This window comes from Mauremys reevesii, linkage group 11 (genome assembly GCF_016161935.1).
Source record: "Mauremys reevesii isolate NIE-2019 linkage group 11, ASM1616193v1, whole genome shotgun sequence".
Taxonomy (NCBI): Eukaryota; Metazoa; Chordata; order Testudines; family Geoemydidae; genus Mauremys; species Mauremys reevesii.
This window is the reverse complement of record NC_052633.1, coordinates 64787668-64810518: the sequence shown is the minus strand read 5'-3', so window position 1 is coordinate 64810518 and position 22851 is coordinate 64787668. Positions and strand designations below refer to the sequence as shown.

The following is a 22851-nucleotide window of genomic DNA, read 5'->3' as shown; positions in this document are numbered from 1 at the left end:
GAGTGAGACACACACAGTTGAACAGTTCTGGTTCCATCCAGTAGAGGGCAGTGGTACACATGGACACTAGCCAGTCCATTACAGTATGGTCGATATTGTTTTCTGTCCTTTTTTAAAATGTACTCTGGCGTTACATTTGTTTTTAACTACTACTGCATGCTGGACAAACATCTCTTCATTGAGTCCAATCACTCCCAAATCATTGGGCACAAAGAATCATGCATGATCGGTGCCCATTGGTGCATGATCTTCAACATTTCCCCCCCTGCAGTTATGCATTACCTTACCTCCACCATTGTGCTCCGTAATCGCCCCATGTGGACTGTCTCATATGCCTCTGTGCTTTTAACAGACTTACCAAAGCAACTTCGCAATTCACCATTATCAGAAATAACTTCACTGAACTTCTCTGATAAATATATTGAAATTAAACCAGTGCAAAATGCAGAACCCTAAGGCATCCAACTAACAACCTTTTCTCCACTCTGCTCACAACAACTTTTGGTTTCCTCTTGTTAAAACCCAGGAACCGAGTCAATGTAGACAGTTTTTAAAGTATTAAGAAACCGAAGCAAACAAATCACAACTACAAATCTCACATTGTACCTAAAAGACTCTAATTTATGACAAATTTGACATGAGTGAACTAGGCACCAGGCAACTAAATGAAATGATTATGAAGCAGGAGGGTAATTACTAATGCACGAGCTGAAATGGGACGTCAATTTATTTCTCAGCTATTTCTCAACAGTTTTCCCATTCATTGTTTATTGGATAACTTGTTTAAAACAATCAAAGTGAGGTAAAAGGAGGCTATTCATACTTAGCTAAGATACCTCACGGGGCTATACTAAGGCTTAGTTAAAATTTGTAAAATACTTTAAAAGTTTTTGGCTGGACTGTGAAAGTAGGAATATTTAGCCTTTCAAGTACCCATCCTATTTATACGCACTGAATTTTCTGGTTTTGCATGAAATGCTTAACTGCCACTTTGTTTCCTGCCCCTAATAATTATGATTCTTTGTAAACTGCTTTTAGTTGCTGGAATGAAAGTCTCTATAAAGAACAAACATTAGGTCTCACTACATCCTGTGAGGTAGCCAACTCCTATTTTAGAGATGGGGAAAGCAAGGCAGGGAGATGCAGTTTGCTATGCCCATGGTCAGATAGCTGGAGTAGAATATAGCCTAGACATAAAGTGACCACAAAACTTACTCTAGAGCTGAACTTGGCCCTAGTGTCATTACACTGAGCAGTCGACTGCTCTACCACACCAGAGAACACTCCCCCCATTTCTAATCCAGTTCACTGTTCCTTGCCATAATTGCACTCTCTGAAATTGTAAATCCAACAGGCAGGAGGCACAATATCAAACACTTGCCTAAAAATCTCAATACATTATTCTGACTGTTTTGCTCAACAGGCACGTTGAAAACAAGATCAGAAACAGAGGAACACAAAATACTCATTCCGGGAGAACAACTGAATTATACTGTGTCAGTACTAAGTATTTCAGTCTTCCACTGTACATATTGCTTAGCTGGACCACCGTTATTTGACACTGAAATAACTTTAAAATCAGACAAATGCGCGCTAAAAAGAAATATTAATTAAAACCACAGCTGAGCTCAAACTTCAAATGAAGATCTGAACCTTTCCAGAATTCTGGAGTCAGGTTGGATAAATCCCTACTCAAAAGTTTCCAGGAACATAGGTATACAAGAGAAGTGATCAAAGCCATATATATATAGCGAGAGAGAGAGAGAGAAATATATATAGAATTTAAGAACATAAGAATGGCCATACTGGGTCAGACCAAAGGTCCATCTAGCCCAATATCCTGTCTACCGACAGTGGCCAATACCAGGTGCCCCAGAGGGAGTGAACCTAACAGGCAATGATCAAGTGATCTCTCTCCTGCCATCCATCTCCACCCTCTGACAAACAGAAGCTAGGGACACCATTCGTTATCCATCCTGGCTAATAGCTATTAATGGACTTAACCTCTCTGAATTTATCCAGTTCTCTTTTAAACACTGTTATGGTCCTAGCCTCCACAAACTCCTCAGGCAAGGAGTTCCACAAGTTGGCTGTGCGCTGTGTGAAGAACTTCCTTTTATTTGTTTTAAACCTGCTGCCCATTAAATTTACACACACTCAAAGTTAAGTGTGCAGCAAAACACCAGGAAATGTTGAATTAAGGGTATCACATTGTCCATGACCTAGTGGCATCCTAGTTAAGCTTAATATAGATGGAGAAAAACAATAATAGGAGACGTAGGTCCCATACCGCTTCATAGGCTGTAACCATAGCGCCTCAAGTCCCATGCTGTTGCCTGGGGAGTAATGCTTGGATTTGCCTTTTACAGCCCACAGTGTAATAATTAGCTGTTGGTGTGCAGAGTTGAGCTGTGGCTAACTGGAACATAAAAGCACATTAACAAGAACAAATACATTTAACAAGTATCTGACATAAAACCATGGGGAAAACGTGCCCTCTCTCTGCCGTATTTACAGTCACCGCTGGTACTGTATTAGGAGGCTCTTGAAATGAAAATACCCCTATTCACACTTCCCCAATTTAAAGCTTTTCCACTACAACTGCCCAACTTGTTGGGGGTTTGGGGTTTTGTGTGTGTAAGTTTAAAACTACTATTTCTTTTCTTCATGTTATTTTTTTCCTCTCGCCACTTCACTGTCTTACGTGTGTAATATGCACCCTTCAAAGAAATTCCCAACAAAAATGGCAGTGCTGCCAACTCTTGCAATTTTATTGTGAGCCTTGCAATATTTTCCATTTTTCCTTCCGCCTCAACTCCTGGAGTCACGTGAATACATGAGAATGTCAGCTTTCATTTTTAAAAAAGTAAGTTTCTAGCCCTAATGGCTACAGAGGAAAGATTGAGCTGAGTGTAGTTTGAAGGTTCAAAACCAGAAGGCAAATAAAAGACCTCCCCCCATTTATTTTAATCTCATTATTTTTAAGCCACACTCATTTTGGGGCCTGACTTGTGATTTTTGAATGCTTGAGGTTGCCAATAGTTAAATCACAATAATCGTTTGTTCCTCTCTAGCACGACATAACTAAGGATTTCAAACCACTTTACAAACATTAACATTGGTCAAGGTAGGAAATGACCGCTCAGATCAAGATGAAGTGTTGCATGCTGGGACGTGTAGTCTCAGTATTGAGAAAAAAAAGCATGGCTGCTATAAGATCAGTTTAACGAAAGCTGAGGGGGAGAGGGGATCAGCATCCTGCACCTTGGCTTTGTTGATCTGAACTGGGTGAAAGCTGAGCACCCCTGCATTGTAACTACAGTTCAGCGTCCTTCACTAATACATACAAAGAATTTGCGCTGTAATGCAAAAGTGATATAAAGGCCAGCAGGCTGTTTCCCTCTCTTTTTAGGACCGCAGCCTCAATAAAGAATTTAAGTGCAAGCAATAGTACCATGCGTCAGATTTGCCCATGTTTATCCTGACACAAAATATTACTCAATTACCTTCCTGAAACAGGGTGTGATCTAAAAATTCCATCTCTCTCTCTGTTTGTCTAATATAGTTGTATGAAACATGGTTCTCCTCTGCTGGTTAATTGAATCCCACACCTCACCCTGTTAGAGAAGAAGAGCTTAGTTTGTTTTGCATGTTGTATTCACTTTGAATTTTCTAGTCCTAACCTGAAAACTCCCAGTTGAAACTACCACGTTTTGCATAGTTTCGGGATGAAACCATTAAAAGCTCAGAGAGAGTTCCTCTGATGTAGAACTCCTACAGGATTTAGTAAGAATTAAACCTAATAGGTTATTTTCTATTGTATTAGCTAGGACTTCTCCCTAGGGGGTCATGTGATTTCTATCCAGTATCACAAAACTCCTGCAGTTCACTTGAAATCCAGCCCAGATTTGTCCAAACCTCAGATAATACTTACAAACCTCAGACAAGTTTTGTGTTGATAATACATTTAAAAACTAGGTGAATTTCACCTAGTTTGAGGTTTGTTATAAAAGGTGTTAAGATTACAAGTGGGTGAATAATTCATAATTGAGCAAATTATTTACTTCAGCACATTTTTTTTAGTTTAGAAATTGTCCACAAATGGATCACAGTTGACTCAAATATATTTGGTATTGGAACACTTTGGCTGAATGATTGTTTGCAAATAACGCCTAGTCTGTAGCGTTCTTAGAAGCAACTCATTGCAAATATTCAATATTTAAAAATAGGGCTATCAAACCATTAAAAAACATAATTGCAATTAATCACGAGATTAAAAAAATAGTCGTGATTAATCACAGTTTTAAGCACACTGAAACAATAATAGAATACCAATTTAAATTTATTATAAATATTTTTGGATGTTTTTCTACATTTGATTGGTTTCAGTTACAACACAGAATACAAAATGTACAGTGCTCACTTCATATTTTTATTTTTGATTACAAATATTTGCACTGTAATAAAGCTTATTAAAACAGTGCAATTTACAAGTCGAAGCACAAAGGGGCATACAGATGTTTAGCATATCTGGCACATAAATACCTTGCAACACTAGCTACATCAGTGCTGTGAGAACGCCTGTTCCAGTGGTGCAAGTAGAATCCATTTCTTACTGGTACCGGGGGCGGGGCAGCAGCTAAGGGGGGACACGTGACCTCCTCTCGTGATCCTCCATCTGACCCCACCCGTGTCCTCTGGTGAGGCTGCTGCTGTACTGACGGAGCCAGAGGAGACGCAGCTCCGTGGAAGGGCAGGGGGCGGGGCTGGGGGGTCTGCTCCTTTCCCCGCTGCAGTTCCCAGAGAGCCCTGAACTACAGGCCTCTCCTGGGAACTGAAGCGGAGAAAGGAGCAGAACAGGGGGCCGTCAGATGGCCCCACACCAGCAGCTCCTCCAGCATGGCTGTACCGCCCCCAGTCCTGTCCTCCGGCAGGGCTGCTGTACAGATGGAGGAGACCCTGCATGGAAGGGCTGGGGATGGTACAACTGCACCAGAGGAGGAGCTGGGCATCCTCATGTTCTGCTCCTCCTAGGTCTTTCTGGTTCATCGTACCAGCTATAAATATCTTGTTGGTACAGCGGACCGGATCGCCCTACTTGCCTGTTCTCACTTTCAGGTGACATTGTAAATAAGAAGCAGGCAGCATTATCGCCCATAAATGTAAGCAAACTTGTCTGTCTTAGGGATTGGCTGAACAAGAAGTAGGACTGAGTGGACTTTGTTTTTGTTTTTGAGCGCAGTTATGTGAGGGGGGAAATAATTTACATTTGTAAGTTGCACTTTCACAATAAAGAGATTGCACTACAATACTTGTATGAGGTTAATTGAAAAATACTATTTCTTTTGTTTATCTTTTTTACAGTGCAAATATTTGTAATTAAAAAGCATTAACTGAGGACCTCCAAACTATGGAACCATACTCGGAAATGGAGGCTCAATCAAACCCTGGAAAAACAATAGTAAGCGCATTTCATCTTAATAATAGGAGTGCCAAAACCACACTGAAAGTAGCTTTCTGTGGTAAAAATGTGCAACACAATTACACTCCAACATATATTGGAGTGAAACTTGACTACACCTTCATCTTCCATGATCATCTTGAGAAGGATGCTGCAAAGATTAAAACAAGAGCCAACATAATCCAGAAACTAGCAGGTACAACCTGGAGTGCATTGGCATCAGTTTTGTGAACATCTGCAATAACACTTGGACTAGATGACCTCCTGAGGTCTCTTCCAACCCTAATCTTCTATGATTCTATGATTCAGTAACTGAATATTGTGCACCCATATGGAGCAGATGCAGCCACACACGACTTGTAGATTCCCAGCTGAATACAGTGATGCGGTGCATCATAAGAACCCTTAAGTCGACTCCAACACCATGGCTATCTATTCTAACATCGCTCCCCTGCCGATAAGCCAAACTGCTGCAGCATTCCATGAAGCTCAGCGAATCTAGGAAAACCAATGTCTTCCTATCCACCAAGACCTTAATAACACCCCCCGCAACCTCTTAAGTCCAGCAAGCCTTTCTGCGAACGTTCATTTAGCCTCATGCAATCAGGCTACCATCAGAAAGAGGCTTGGAGAGCAGATCGGGCTAAACACGACTTAAGAAATAAGCACCTTGTGCTGGATCCCACGCAAAAGGTTCCTGTGTTTGACCTTCCACCATCATCTTGGTCAACTCTGAACCAAATCCGAACCAACCATGGTAGATGCAGACATCTAATGCACAAATGGAAAAATCAAGGACTCCCCTGCATGCACGTGTGGTTTCCCATGACAGACCATCGAATACATCACCATCCACTGCCCAATTTATAAATATGAAGGAGGCATCACTGCAATAAATTCTGCTACTCCTGGTGTAGCTATTTGACTCGATCAACTTCAGGTGAAATTGTAGTTGCTGCTCTACACCAGACATACAAAAGAAGATGATGACAACGCCTGGCATAATAGTGGCCTGCTCCATGACTGGGCTTCCTAGGTACTACAGGTAATAAATCAATAAAGGGTCATGAACATAGTCATATCCAATGAGTCCATGAAGCACCATTTTTTAGAACAGCATTCACCCAGCTATAGTTTGGATAGTGCTAGTGACTTCTAGCCCTCTCAGAGCTCACCAGAAAGCCTGCACAGCAAAAATATAAAAAGAAGCTCTTGCCATGGCTAATGAGAAACATTTGGATCCAATAAAGTTACAGGTGCATTTCTTTGCATTTTCATTTTTCAAAGTGCTCTCTCTAGTTGTATATACAATACAGAGTCGCTTCCATTTGCAGTGGAAACCATCCGCTTTCACACAACCAATGCAAATTCCAAATATTAAAAGTCATATCCCAAAGTTTCTGGAAGAAATCTCCCTCCCCCCAACCGACTCTGTTTTCATGACAGCAATCTGGCCTCCCACCCAGAAGCAGCTGTGTGCTCCAGCAATAACAGGAACCCAGCTCCTTGCAGAGAGCCTGCATAGCACTGCAGATAGGCGCTTGTGTGGCAGCAAACACAAGGTTGGAAATGGTCAACAATAAAACTATAAATAATGTGGCAATGTAGGGAGGCTCCCTTATCCTGAAGCGATAGTGGATTCAACAGATAATGCCACAACCACTCCAGAAACGCAGCTGCTGTTCTGACCAAAAGAAGTCAAGAAAAGTTTTGCTTTGGAGAGTTCTGTGCTTAATGCGTCTCTGGGAGCCTGATCCAAAGTCCATGGAAAGGCTCCCTTTGGATCGGGCACAGGGACTCCAGATTAACCTTGCTTAGTTTGCAAGTGTTTTTCCCCTCCTCCTAACTTAGTCAGCCCCACAAAATCCTCTTGGGATGCAAGAGTCAAGCTGCATCCTTTCCAGTTCCTGGAGCAAAATTCTGCAGCTGAAAATTAGTTCCAAATTCTGCTTTCATGTACATCTGTATGAATCCAGAGTAGCCATTTAAATCAGCCCTTAACTAACCCCAGTGATGCACAAGCCAGAGTAGACTCCAGCTCACTCTCTGACTTAGCTATGCTGGTTCGGCAGTGCCAATAGACATGTCAAGTAGTAAAAACTCCTTATTTTTAATAAAGTCATCAGCTAGGACTTGGAATACTGGACAGGCACCAAGGGCTGCATGCACAAGCGTCAAGTTAAAAGTATTGAGCAGGGTATAAAAGCCTGGGGAAACAGAGCCTGCGGCTGCACCACCACTAGTGTACTCCTGCCTAGCATCTGGAGAGAGGTCAAGGATGGGGGAGAAGAAGGTGCCTTATTAGTGCGCTGAGGATCACATTTAAGCCCATGACTCATTCGATATCCCCATTCTCTGCCCACGCTCATCCCTTTTCACTCTGCACACATGTGAGAGAATAGGCACACAAGGTGCTGGATACAATAGGCTTACCCTTACATGCACCTCCGAAGACCTTCCACTTGCGACTGAATTGGATGGTGACTGCCTTGCACGTCAAGGGGAGCAGCTCTGTAGCTGCCATATTGCTGTAGTTGTTTCCTAAGCATAAGTGCATGTGCACTTTAAAAACTGTGCAGGAGTTGAAGTGAAAGTGACTGGGTTTTGTAATACTAGACGGGCAGGTGCTCCACTGCTCAAATGAGATAAGTGTCTGCTCAGGGCTTTGCTGTAGCCTCAGCAACTCCTGGCCTGATTACTTTTGCTCACTCTTCATCCCCTCAGCATCAGGACCAGAGATGGAGGTAATTCCCAGCCCAGCAGAAGGCATGCAAGTGCCAACTCAACACGCTCACAGCAGAACTGAAGGGATAGTCCCAGTGCTTTCAGGTCCAATGCATTCAATGAAGCAATGCACTTCATTGCTTTGGGGGGAGGGGGCAAGATTTTTTGCCTGGCGGCCCAACAAATTCCAATGTTATCCATCCAAGTAGTCCCAATTTTGAGCCATGTAGCTCCAAAGCCAGTAATTAGCAACCACATCCTCATCTCCACTAGAACATTCGGTCATGGAGACTCTTTACTAGCCCTGGATCACACTGTGATTCAGATCTAAAACATTAGGTCCCAAATTTAGACCTCCGAATCTAGGTCCCAGTAACAAGCCACTGCTATTTCGGGAATAGAAGCAAAATGATTAGGCAGCTATTTTCAAAGGTTCTACCAAATCCTGAGTCGCTAGTAACACTTTTCTTTTCTCTGTGCCTCCGACCCAGGTAACCCCCTTTTCTAAGTGAGATCAAAGCACTAATTGTCTCTGTACAGCTAAAGCCATATCTTGACTGAATACAGAGAGGCCCAGAGATTCAAGGAATCTCAGACTCTCACTAACTTTAATTATAATTCTGGGGCCACTACTTGCAATTCAGCTAACCTGATCTTCTTTCCTTGGAGATTTAAATATAATGCTGCACCTTTAAGTTCAGGAAACAAAGCCAATTTCCCAGTCTGAAATTCCAGTGGGTTGGTAAAACACACTGTCTCACTGGTAACAGATTGGCCCAGGTCCCAGTAGCTCATAATATCATGAGCAGCATAATCTGTAGAATCTACAGGATCGACATTTCTTCAATATAATGTATTGTTGGTTGTTCTCTATCTAGTTTTCCATCTGCAGCATGAGCTTTCGTGGGTGAATACCCCTTTCAGATGATAAATACCCACTCACGGCTGCCCTCTGATACTAGTTTCCCATATCACTCCTATTACTATCACCTAAGCTGCAGAACTGAAAATGGCAGCTGTCTCTCTCCTTAGCCTGGTCAGGCAACTAAAACATACACCAAAAGTCAGGATGGACCGCGAGATACCCATGAGGTGAGATTATAGTTATGACACTGGACTGGGAGCTATAGACCTTGGTTTTGTTCCTGGCCTAGCCACGAGACTCCCCGTGTGACCTGGCACATTACACAGGGCCAAGCCCACTAACTTCAATGGAGCTATGACAATTTATACCAACTAAGGATCTCACAGACTTTAAGGTCAGAAGGGACCATTCATGATCATCTAGTTTGGCCTCCTGCACATTGCAGGCCACAGACCCCCTAGCCCCTTATTCTCATAGTATCTTAGTTCCCCAGCTATTATACTGCTCCTGCCTGCTATTGCTCTTGACTACTTATATTGCAAGTATTTCAGATCAGGGATTGTCTTTTGCTACATGGTTGTGTAGCACCTAGCACAATAGAGTCCGAGTCTCAGCTGGGGCCTCTAAATGCTATTGTAACGTAAATAAATAGTAAAACATTTAAATGGCTACTTCACAACACTTTGGGCCTGTTTTGCTAGCAGGATAATCGCATTGGAAAGAGCAGTGTAAAAAACGTACCCAACCACAATCCACCAAATGGACATTACAGTATTAACAATAAACCAGAATTCTTCCTGAGATCTGTACATTTATTTAAATAATTCTTTCCTAGGTTGAATGACCTTTTACAAATCATGTTTATTTCACAGCATTCTTCTAAAAATAAAAGCTTGTTATCAATAAATCTGTGGCATCAAAGCAAAATAGTTACTGATGATAGCTGAAGTATATGAGGGTCCAGGGAGACTTTGAAGCAGAAATGGCAGGACATTTTCTTAGTGATAGTAACCAAAGGGTACTTGTCTGGGAGTAGCGAGCACAGATACCTCTCAGAGCTATTCTGTGAACTGATCTTAAGGTAAATTATATCTTCATACAATCCACAGAGTCTAGAGTTATTCTGCTCAAGGGAAGTTACTAACCTGGTGATAGGTTGCTGTAGGGTGGGGAATAGTAACGAATTCTCACCCACACTCTTCCGTCCCGAAAAGGGCAAGAAAAAATATTTCACGCTCATGAAGGTTTCTCTAATGTCAGAGGAATCAAGATGTTTTGGGAAGAGGACCACAGGTCACAAGCTAATCTTACAAACATTTGTTTTGTTAACTTGTTGCATTGTTCAATTCACATCAAGAGTTTTTGCTTCTTCCTTCTGTTCACTTGGTGCTCATGAAAGACAGAGACTGAGAACAGTACCTAGAATTGGCCCTGGTGCAGCTCTGCCAGTGCACCTCAATCTTGTCCCAAAACACAGCTGGCTCTTTGAGCATGTTGTCGCTCTAGAACAGTGCTTCTCAAGCTATCTGATGTGGAGGACCGGCAATTTTTTTCCCAATGTGCCAGGGACCGGTGCCATATTATTATCCTATTCAACGCTCTTATGAGGAAACTCGCTGCAGACCGGCAGTCGATGGCTTACGGACCGGCACCGGTCTGTGGACCACCACTTTGAGAAGCACTGCTCTAGAACATATTTCATTATTCAATGGGCCTCGTTCTGCTCAGACTGGTTTTCAATGGGGTAACTGGGACTGAGGTGCTTAAGTCTGAGGTTTAGGTACCTAAGTCCTGTTGTGGATCTGGACCAAGGAGACAATGCCACGGAGAGCTGCCATCTTCCATCCCCCTATGTTCTTACTTAGGTAACTCTCTCTGCACGATCAGAGCCATTTTGAACTCTATTCAGCAATAATAAAAAGCTCTTCGTCATGGAGGCAATTATTAAAGTTTAATATTTAACCCTTCCAAGAGCGGGAGCAGCCTATCCCTTTAGCCAGATGATACACGGTTAAAATAGACTTTCACTGTAATGAGATCTCCTGTGTTCAGTGCACACCTAGGGTGTCTTACACATGTTGCTGTGACAGCATAGCATTGTGCCCATTTGTAAGAGATGGATTATTTCACTGGTGTACAAGAAACCATGTATTTCAGTTCATACTCCATCTAATGCAACAAGTGCCATCCTTCCTGAGGGAAGTTACGCTGCAACAGCAACGTCATGTTATTGCCAGAGCAAAACTATGGACATGCTAATCCTGATGCATTTGTCTAATCATATCAGGGTGAAATTCACTGTTGTGCAGAAGGCCAACAAAACCCTGTGCAGTGCTGAAGTCCGCTTTCAGAGCCCCCAAAATAGTCTTTATGTGGTGCTTATAGCCTTGTGCTAGGCCTCTGCACAGGACTGGATTTCCCACATTAAGGCCCAGTATAACTGACAGTATTGTTACAGGGCAAGCAGCACAAAGCCGTGTCAGAGAACATTAAGATGGAATGAGAGCTTCTGAGAGAGGTAAAACGTGTTTTGGTGTGTGTTCTGGTTTTTCTGACAGACTGACATTGATAAAACAACATGAATGGTGCACAATCAAAACCTCATTGCACAAAGCTAGAAACTATTGTTTGTATTTCCGGCCATTCCCATTGTTACGTCTGACGGATAACTGAACGAACCGTGGTGTCTGATATTTAAACACTCCACACCAAAACCAGTCATCTGGTTTAAATTAACACATTTCCCAAACAAGATATGGGTAGTAAAGGGACATTTTTTCCCTTAGATATTTTGCTTCTGTTTGCTGTCTCTGATATCAAAGAGGGCATAAAACTGTTTAGGACCTAAGAAAGAAAATGTAAAACAAAGACTTTCTAACCATCTCTCATACTGTGCTGTGCTATGTGCTTTTCTGTTATTTAAACGCCTTATTTCAGAAAAATGGGGGGCTGAATGTGCATCCTGTGATGGAATGAGCAGCAGCATATTTAGATACTGCTAAGTTTTAAGTGCTATGAAATTTTGCAATATATGGCCCTTATTATCATAGAATCATAGAATCTCAGGGTTGGAAGGGACCTCAGGAGGTCATCTAGTCCAACCCCCTGCTCAAAGCAGGACCAAACCCAACTAAATCATCCCAGCCAGGGCTTTGTCAAGCCTGACCTTAAAAACCTCTAAGGAAGGAGATTCCACCACCTCCCTAGGTAACCCATTCCAGTTCTTCACCACCCTACTAGTGAAAAAGTTTTTCCTAATGTCCAACCTAAACCTCCCCCTCTGCAACTTGAGACCATTACTCCTTGTTCTGTCATCTTCTACCACTGAGAACAGTCTAGATCCATCCTCTTTGGAACCCCCTTTCAGGTAGCTGAAAGCAGCTATCAAATCCCCCCTCATTCTTCTCTTCTGCAGACTAAACAATCCCAGTTCCCTCAGCCTCTCCTCATAAGTCATGTGCTCCAGCCCCCTAATCATTTTTGTTGCCCTCCGCTGGACTCTCTCCAATTTATCCACATCCTTCTTGTAGTGTGGGGCCCAAAACTGGACACAGTACTCCAAATGAGGCCTCACCAGTGCTGAATAGAGGGGAAGGATCACATCCCTCGATCTGCTGGAAATGCCCCTACTTATACAACCCAAAATGCCATTAGCCTTCTTGGCAACAAGGGCACACTGTTGATTCATATTCAGTTTTTCGTCCACCATAACCCCTAGGTCCTTTTCTGCAGAACTGCTGCCCAGCCATTCGGTCCCTAGTCTGTAGCAGTGCATGGGATTCTTCCGTCCTAAGTGCAGGACTCTGCACTTGTCCTTGTTGAACCTCATCATATTTCTTTTGGCCCAATCCTCTAATTTGTCCAGGTCCCTCTGTATCCTATCCCTACCCTCCAATGTATCAACCACTCCTCCCAGTTTAGCGTCATACAGTTTAGTGTGATACATGGCTATGTATCATACTGTAAAAGGAAATAATACAGCATGCTCCAGGTTGTTTGAGAGCCCAAATCAGCATGAAGAAAAAGTTGAAGATTGCAGAACTACGTCAAACACAGTTTACAAGGTCATACTATGGTTAATTTGACCTTAACATTTAATCAAAATTGCCCCTTATTGAAGGATTCTGCTAATAGGTTTCTGCTTTGAACTGATCTTTTCACAGGCAAGATATCAGGAAAAAAGCACCTGAAGTGTCTTCACGGATAAATCTATACAGGTTCACTATCTCTGAGCATCCTGTACCACCACAAGTCCATTTATAGGTGTAATCCTGCACCCATTTAAGTCAATGGCAAGACTCTCATTGAGATCTGTGGGTTTAAGATTAAGTCCTACATTAGGAAAAATATTAGGCATTAGTTTAAGAGGTGGATGTACACTGGCTCAGAATCCCACTGTAAAGGAAGCATGGATCAACATCCAAACTTTTTTATCTAGAGTACAGAGCAAAACCAGAACATCAGATCCAACTCTTCTTGATATTTGGGGAAGATCAAATCTAGTTCAGAACAGAGCTCAGGACCATCTCTAAAAAAAAAAAAAAAAACTGACAGAAATACATAAAGAAACGTAACTAAGGAATCGTGAAATGAATGTTTCTAACATGAAACAGCTTGGGGTGGGTCAACCTTCAGGCTGAGTTAATTTGACAGCGTCCCTTTAACTTTCACAAGAGCGATCATTTAAGGAATGCTGAATTGTGACCAAAACAGAAAATTAAAATGCGGAGCAAACTTTCAGTAGCATCCCAGAATAACTTTATTCATGATTTCATTGGTAAAGCTGGTTTCCTTCCACCTGCAGGAAAGTATCACATGGTAGAAACAGCATTCAAATGGGCTGACCCTGTGAGGTGCTGGTGAATGCCTTCAGCTCCCACCAAGTTCAGTGGGAGTCAAGGGCCTTCAGCCCCTTCTAGTAGCATTGGTCCCAACGCTAGCAGGATTTCAGAGCTTTTTCTGTAGCAGATGCAGCGATCTGGTTATTATCGCACTGAACAATAAAAAATTGAAAGACTCAAAGATTAAAGGAAATTAATTACCACTCCCCTTTTTTATACATTTTAAATGCCCAGACTTATTTTGCAGTGCTCACTACTAGTTTACTACATACTCCTGAGGCCTAATCCTTCATTTCAGAATGCAGGCAAAGCACCTGCTGAGGTGCTTCCTATCTAGAGGACTAAATACAAGTGATACATTTCTTCTTCCGATTGAAGTAAGCGTGTTGCCACATATATCCTAACAGGTACTTTTTAATCATTTATATAAATCATTATTTTAACTGGGACATGTCGTATTTGGAAACACTGTAGACCTTCAGGAAGAGGGTCCTCAGGTTATCGCCTATGTTTCAAGATTCAGCTTCTCCCAATCCTCATTTCTGAAGTGATGTTGAAAATAGCTATTTAGTGCTGATAAAACATAATTTCACAGTATGACGATACAGAAGAGTTCATCGTGATATAGAAGAGCTCATAAATTTAAATGAACGGATTTGATTCCAATTTTGAACATCTGAACGCACTTCATAATCCTCTCGCCTTCATCATTTCAGCCTTTCATCTAAATGCCTTAAAGCACTTTATGAACACCAATTAATTAAAACTCACATCACCCCGTGAGGTAGAAAAATATTATTTTACAGGCAGGAAAACTGGGGCATAAAGAGGTAAAGTGACTAGTTTGCACCAAATCAGTAGCATTTGGTGTGTACAGTATTTGAATTCTTTAGATTTCTAATGCTATTGTCCTCAGTTACTGATCACTATACTACAGTCCTTTAATTTGTTTTGCTCAACTGGAGAGGATATGGTTAAAATTGCAAACTTTGTCCTTTGTAAAAAAATAATATAAAAAGACTTAACCCCAAACAGTGGAAGCATTAAAAAAATATAGTCACATTGTTCAAGTATTTTTACCAGGTGCCACAGCAGCGATTAGTGTTAAGCGACTGCTGGAGTGAACAGCCGGATCCGTTTTTGTTTTTGTTTTTTACTGAAACTGATTGACAAATTCTTCTCTTCTGATAACAGAGGAATGGTGGTAGCGGTCTCGAGAGGCAAAATCTGCATTCTCTTCGGTGAGCTGAGTGGTCTCCATGCCAACAGTTGCAAAGGACGGTGTAACAACAATTTGCTCCTCTGGGGATGGCCTTCTCCTGAAAACAGACAAACACACAACCTTCAGATGTCCCATTGTTTCCCAATCTATCAGCAGCTGTGCTTTGAACTATGTAAACAAAACAAATCGAATCTCTAATGCACAAAGACTTAGAAAAAAGGCACTTAAAATTTTTTCTTGGTGGCTATGTGAGTTGCAGAACTCAGAGAGCATTTTCCTTTACTAGAAAAGAAATAGTAACCTTGCTTACAAAGATTTTCTTAATAAATATCCCTCCTCTCCTTGGTTGCTGTCCAGTTGCTCCAAAGTTCTTCAGCCACATAAAGTGAGGCAGAATTTGCTTCAACTACAGTTACACTTTGTGGCTGCCAACAAATAAAAAGGATAGTCATATCTTACGAACCCTTTTCCAAAGTTTACAGGCAATGTGATTGCAGAAAAGTGAGAAGGATCTACTTCTAGTCATCCTGCTGGTAATGGTAAAGGTCAGTCAATGTAACTTTATTCTACAGTAAGATTTTTAGTGAGCTCTCTGTCTCCAGAATATAATCTACTGTATTCACAAGAACTTTTTCAAATTTAGGGGCCTAAATTTAGGCAACTCAGTATTGTCAATCTCAAGCATTCAAAAATCATGAATCGGGATGAAAAAAAATCATGAGATTGGCTTAAAAGTCTTGAGATTTTTAATAAATGTTAGGTTCTCTATTGTTGCCTCTGATTTCTGATTCCTTAGGATGCACACTCTTCATGATTTCAAGCTTTTCTCTGCATCCAGGAGGTCTAGAAACGTACTGTTTTATTTATTTATTTATTTTTTAATGAAAGCTGAGATTTTCATGGCATCTCTTGATTCCAGGAACTGGGGTTTGAGAAACACATCAAAATTCACATGACTCACAATACAATTGTGAAAGCTGGTGACACTATTACATCCACATGTAATATCTGAATAAGTAACCTGATTTTCAGAAGTGCAAAGAGCCCTCAGCTGCCTTTAAAATTCATTCAGCATCTTTCAAGATTGGGCCCTCAGTCTCGTTAAAATGTCCTTTCCCACCTTGCTTTGCAATTTGTAAAAATAAATCTGAAGCCAAACCACCCACGATTTATTTCTGTGTGATATCCTGGATATAAAACAGCTCCAGGGGTGTGCTTTAAAAAAAGCTGTGCTGGGAATTGACTGCAGGCAGTATTATAAGGCTACACTACCAGCTATCTAAATTAGAGATATTTCATCTTGTGACAAGAGATAAACAAGATCACCTTCTAACTTGGACTGCTGCCAGCCTTACACTGGATCCTTCCTACCTGTGTCTCGACCGATCAATACTACTGACAAAAGGCAGCAAGGACTCTATCAAGCTGCCAAGCTGCAGTATAAGAACCTCCGGTAATAGTGACACATCTACCCAAAGGTGTGGAACTGGCTCATTACAGGGGGAACATTGCTCTTTTTACGCCCACATGGTGGATTGCTCATCCGCTGCACTGCAGCCCCGTATTGCAGGAGTTGGGTATGGAATGGTCCACAGAGATTTGAAGTGGGAATAAAAAAAAATACACAGAGGTGACAGGAGAGGAGAATCACTCTCTACCTTTGCAATGTGTGTATATAAAGCAAATAATGAATGTGCATATAGACCTAGGGGGAACTGGATGGACACAGTGTACAGGACACAGATCCTCTTGTTGGGTCTGACTCACTATGCAATGACTAATTCTGACTAGCCTTTTAGCACGAACCCATCCAGCCACCCTGTTCTCATGCCTCACCTCATAACTCTTCTCTTTCACTCACATCATAATACAAACAAACAATGTGAAAAGAGAAAGGGAGAAACCCCTGGACCTAAGAAGACACATAGAAAGCTTAATTCAAGGCCATTCCCCCTCCTTTGCCTGTATTTTTGTCTAACTCAGGTTCTGATCCTGCTAACACTAATGAAGGTATGAAACTTTACTCCTGGGAGTAGTCCCAATGGCCACAGGAGTAAAGTTATACACACGATTATGGGTTTGCAGGACTGTCACCTTTGAAAAAAAAAGTCTTCAAGGCAGGTCCCTTGTCTTCTTTTATATAGGGGAGGCAGATTGTCTAGTGGAAAGGCCCCTGGGCTAGGAGTCAGGATGTCTGGGCTCTATTCCTTGATCTGCCACTGACCTACTGGGGAATCTTGGCAAGTCACTTCACTTCCATCTCCCTCCCACCCTTTGTCTATTTAGACTGTAAACATTTTGGGGCAGGAAGTGTTGATCGCTATGCACAGATACTTAGCACAATGCGGCCCCGATCCTGCTTGAGGTCTCTTGGTAATAAATAAATATCTAAAAAAACACCATGTGCACCAATGATGTTATACTAAAATACAACAAGAAACAGTCATCATCTATTCTGAATAGCAAGCTGTGTGGAACCTGGAACCCGACCGCTGCTTTCCTCCAGGAACGCTAGCCAGGATCCTCGCTAGCATTCCCATCCAAATTCTGGATTAGAATATTGCCATCTAGCATATACAGGGCTTGTCTACACAGTGGGGTGATTCATCCTCTGGCATTCTGATTTCTAAAGAGTACTCACGTGGTGCACATTAATTGATCTGTGCAGCCTCTGCTGCGGTGCACTAAAGGTTCCCTAGTGCACTTTCACGTAAATAGGAGTAAATAAAGTAAGCACATGCAACTCCGAATATACAAAGGGGGCAAGTCTATTGATTTAAGTAGTAAATAGTTTTACGTAGTCACTTTCTCTAGCCGTGTCAGCACTCAAATACAAGATGATATCAGTTATATCAAGGAACTCCAATGCACCAAAAGAGGTGTGTAACAATTCTGCAACACACAGCCACATTTTTGCACAATTTCAATTGTTTATTGTTAAGCGTGAGCATTACCTATGTCACCACCAAGTGATTAGTACCAACCTGCATGAGCTGACCAAACCTAACCTAATCCAGCTGAGAAACCTGAAGTTAGCTGCTGCCCCTGCAGAGGGAAAACACATGAAAAGTCACCATGCTGCTAATTCTCTCATAATAGCTTTACATGATCTAGACTTGGAATAAAATCTCAAACAAATGTGCACATTGTTATTAGCCCTACTTACACAAAAGGTTACAGGTTTAATAACTGTGAGAATGTGTTTCATTTTTTCCCATACATGAAAGCTTTTTAAAGATTCTCAAGAATGTATCCTGAATAGAGAACCATTGATTATTCCTAGACATAAGCTTTATTAAACTGTAATAATAATATCCCCTATATTTTCAGCAGTAGATCTCAAAGCACTTTACAAAGGAGTGTGTATCACTATCCCCATTTACACATGGGGAAAATAGACACAGAGAAGTGAAGTGACTTACCTGAGATCACTCAAGCAGAGCTATGTATAGAACCCAGAGCTCCTGAGTGCCAGGCCAGTGTGCTAGCCACTAGGCAACATTGCCTCCTCTACTGATATAGGTAGTGACAAAATGTAGTGATAACTTAAGGGGGAGAAAATTCAAAAGCATGTTCAAATTGTATAAAAAACAAAGATTGAAAAGCTAGGACATTTTAAGTTAAGGTAAATCTTTCAAATAATATGTTGGAAAATATGGAAAGATAGAGTTACAGTACTCCTAATAACTTTTATTCTGCCCCAATATTCCATATCGGAGATAAATTGAGCTGAAAAATGGGGAACTGATGTGTAGAGGGTAGATGGGACATTCAACAACTTAACTGCTTATTTCTATGTTTCTTACAATTTGCGTTCATAGGATCTGCAATCTAGCAACCTCAAGTCTAAATTATCAAAAGAGGATATTTTCAAAAGCATGTGAGTGATTTAGGAACTCAAATCCCATTGACTTTCAAGGTTCCATTGATTTTTCTCCTCCAAAATTTTATGCATCCGCCCTCCCACACATGCACACACAGAGGTCAACACATTGATCCCCACCACATATATACCAAGGCGGTAGCTTGCTTTTTGAACTTCCTTTGGTATTTAATTTTGAACCTGTACAGTATAAACCAATCACATGCATAGACCTTTTCAATGCTCTTTTGCTTAAGAGTATCAGATTATGTTCCTCACATATTCCACCAGTTTAATTCAGAATCAAAAGGCCCTCTTGTTTTGCCATTACAAACACTGAGATTTAATGAGATACTTATTGTAATTCCAATTTTCACAGCAGTTTTCTCAGGTAGATTTATATCGACTAATTAGGTTTATTAAAGTGTATTTATAGATTAGCCATTGATGTAATACATTTAATATCTGCAATTCCTACTAATGCTTAACACCAGTGCTTTTACTTATAGTAATTTGCTCTATTTTATTTTATAGCATAGCAAAACAGCTTATTAACTTTTAAAGATGTTTAAACTCATCAGAACCAAAAATTAATCTGGGAATGCTAATTGTAGCCAGAGACAAATATATAACGATGTTTAACGAGTGAATTATAAAATTTTACTATAAACGAGCAAGGAAACAAAATCTGCCATTTGTAATATGTAACTCACATGTTAAATGAAAATGCCTTAATTTCAAATTAACTCCAATTAAAATGCAATAGGTATTTAAGATGATTTAATGCCACGGATTAAAAATACTCACCGGGGGGCAGTCCAGGACTCATTTGGCCAATGTAGAAATATAGAATAATTGCGATGCTCAAATTAATGAGAGTGTAGATCCACTGAATGACAAACATGATTACAAGCGATCCGATTGCCTGTTGAAAACGCAGTGTCCAGGATTACTACACAGAGCACGATTGTATTTCACTGTTATGCTAACAAATATTTCCTGCAAAATCCAGAGGATGTTTTCTGCCATTTTTCTGATCTTGTGCAAGACCTGGCAATACTCTGGACCCTGGGGGAGTATTACCAGCCATACAGGGGGGTTGCGGGCAGGAGTTTATTCTTCAAGATGAAAACAGGCCAATGCCTTTGATGAAGCCAAATAAAAAGCGGCCTGTACCTATGGAGAATCCAGTATTTTTATTGAGTATGACAGTACTAGAGCTTTCAAGGTGTCATTTGAACATCAGAAACTCCACCTTCACCAGCATTGCCAAACCCTGTACACCAAACCACCCCCATTTTATATCCTACATTCTGTGCCCCCGGTGCCTCCTCTGGAGTTTTAACCAGTAGCTCTGGATAGTCATAGATCTCCTGGCCATACCCTACTGGTCCTCTGGCCTAGCTCTCCTCTGTATAGGGGTGAGGAGACAGCTGCCACAGAGCATGGCTGGGTGATATACAGGGAGCGAAGATAGACTTCTCTGTGGCTCCCAACTCAAGCAAAATGGAAATGTGCTAGATCCATCAAAGTCAGCAGAATTTCAATGGGCTTCAGATCAGGCCATAAACCTGATTCCTTTGTGACTTTTTGCTTGTTTTTCGCAAATTTGGATGAACATTTTTCTAAGCTTTTCACCCATCATATAGGCAGGTTGAGATCTGCCACCTTTCAACATGTGGCAGAATTTTGCCCAAAGGCCATTACTATTACGATGAGAGAGATCTATGATGCAGCTGCCTTACAACATAATCATCATTATTACTATTTTCTTATTTGCTTCCTGTAGCACCGCCTATGTGCAAGGAGCTGTACCAGTATAACAGGAAGCATGGCCCTGCCCCAAAGAGCTCACACAGAAGAAAACAGAAGGATATAATAGACAGGAGAAGGGAAACGAGAAGGGACTCAGCCTAGAAGTAAAGTGGTCAAGGTGACTGCTTAGTCAACCCTTTGTATTATCAAACTCTGTATTACCAATTTAAAAATACAGGGTATAATTTCAAAAGCGTCTAGGTTTCATTTTCAAAAGGAGCCTGAGTCCCATTGTGCCTAAGTGACTAAGGCCCATATCCTGAAAGGGATTAAGGTGCCTAACTCCTATTGATTTCAGTTAGGTGCCTTTGAGGGTATGGGCCTCTTTCAGAAAGGGACGTAGGCACTTTTGAAAAACATATCCCTACAGAGTATCCCCGTTATCCTGAGGCACACCACCCATAGAGTCTCATAGGTGTCAGGGTCAACGTGGGTTGTCAGGTGTCTGAATGGAGGTCAGAGTAGTGTCTTTGCATACCAGCTCAGGAAGCATGTTCCATGTCTGGGGGACAGCATGGAGATGCTTGTAGGAGAAACAGTTAAGCAAGTCAAAGCCGGCATTACTGCCAGAGCTGAGCAGGCAGGGGAGCAGGGCAGACAGAGGCAAGGGGTCAACAAGTATAGTTATAGATGGGCACATATATTATTAAGCTTCCATATCAGGTCTTTTAAATCACTGTGTACCTACCCCGGCCCCAGTTATCCACCATGATCTCTTTCCAAGCCAAATCATTCCACAGAACCCAAGTCTGCTTTAATGACAATGTCAGAATCATCTCTTTACACAAATGTAAGAATTCCCCATGCTTATGTGAGGTGTTAACCACAGTCGTGATATAGGAGCTCAGTATTTGGGAACCACGCTGTTTGAGGATGGATCTAGACTGTTCTCAGTGGTAGAAGATGACAGAACAAGGAGTAATGGTCTCAAGTTGCGGAGGGGGAGGTTTAGGTTGGACATTAGGAAAAACTTTTTCACTAGGAGGGTGGTGAAGAACTGGAATGGGTTACCTAGGGAGGTCGTGGAATCTCCTTCCTTAGAGGTTTTTAAGGTCAGGCTTGACAAAGCCCTGGCTGGGATGATTTAGTTGGGTTTGGTCCTGCTTTGAGCAAGGGGTTGGACTAGATGACCTCCTGAGGTCCCTTCCAACCCTGAGATTCTATGATTCTGATCCAAAATGCAGATGTCAGCTTGCAACTGCTTAGAAGATTTCATCCACTCAACAAAAGACACCTGACATTCATCCCACCCATGTCATCACAGTTCAGCAGGGACCTTCTCTGGCAGCTAGCATTTGGTGAAGATGAGCTACTGAGCAACGTGGTTTAAATTTTGATTGCCAAAGCCAAGCTAAAGATAGTGGGTAATTTAATAGGTGCGGTGTATGTTGTTTAACTATACTCACTATACATATACATGAAATCACGTATGTGGAGACAATATCCACGCGATAAAGTGCAAAGCCACGTGATAAATTCATTTATCATGTACCTCTGGCCACCTTTCCTGCCATCTGCTCCAATCCATCTCCCTAAGACTTATTTTCATGTTCAACTGCTTCAGACACTTGTGATTTTTTTAAGAGAAATGTTTCCCCTCCTTTCCCAAAGGTGGGATTTCCCTCCAAAATTACTCTTGCCCTAGGTCTGGGGAAAGCAAAATTCTATGCAGTAACGGTTCTTTGAAACATAAAAATGGCATGGCTTCTAAGCTGACATCTGACTACACTGCATGGCTAGAAAGGGGAGCTTCACACCAATGATAAGGGGGAGATTCCCAATGGAACTAGTCATGTTCTTTCTGGTCTGATGGCCTTTTTAGGTCATTGTCAGATATTTTGATGATGTGCAGTGAGCTCTGTCCAGTGGGATTCATGCTAAGTAAGGAACGTGGGCTTTACAGGTGGAAGGATAAAAGATAGTCCCAATCAAAATGCAAACATTCCTAAAATAGTTTTCTGATATATAGGTGGCACATACAGAATGCATGTGGTATTCAGATTCTAGCAGCACCAGTCTGGATTAGACACTTCACTTGTAAGTGGCAAAACCCTGAGTAAA

At 41.5% G+C, this 22851-nt stretch overlaps 1 protein-coding gene across 7 annotated transcripts in view; it reads right to left on the bottom strand.

The window, feature by feature from the left end:
- Positions 1-13791: 13791 nt before the first annotated feature.
- Positions 13792-22851, bottom strand: part of SLC12A8 (solute carrier family 12 member 8) — an 81540-nt gene continuing 72480 nt past the window's right edge. For 6 of the 7 annotated variants that reach the window (XM_039495881.1, XM_039495880.1, XM_039495879.1 and 3 more), the window contains 3 exons: positions 19783-19900; positions 18098-18158; positions 13792-15210 (listed from right to left, as the gene is read on the bottom strand). In XM_039495881.1, coding sequence (XP_039351815.1) covers positions 15045-15210; positions 18098-18158; positions 19783-19900 — 345 coding nt within the window. In that variant the 3' untranslated portion in view covers positions 13792-15044. The remainder of the gene's footprint in view (positions 15211-18097; positions 18159-19782; positions 19901-22851) is intronic. The other variant, XM_039495884.1, reaches the window with a different exon arrangement.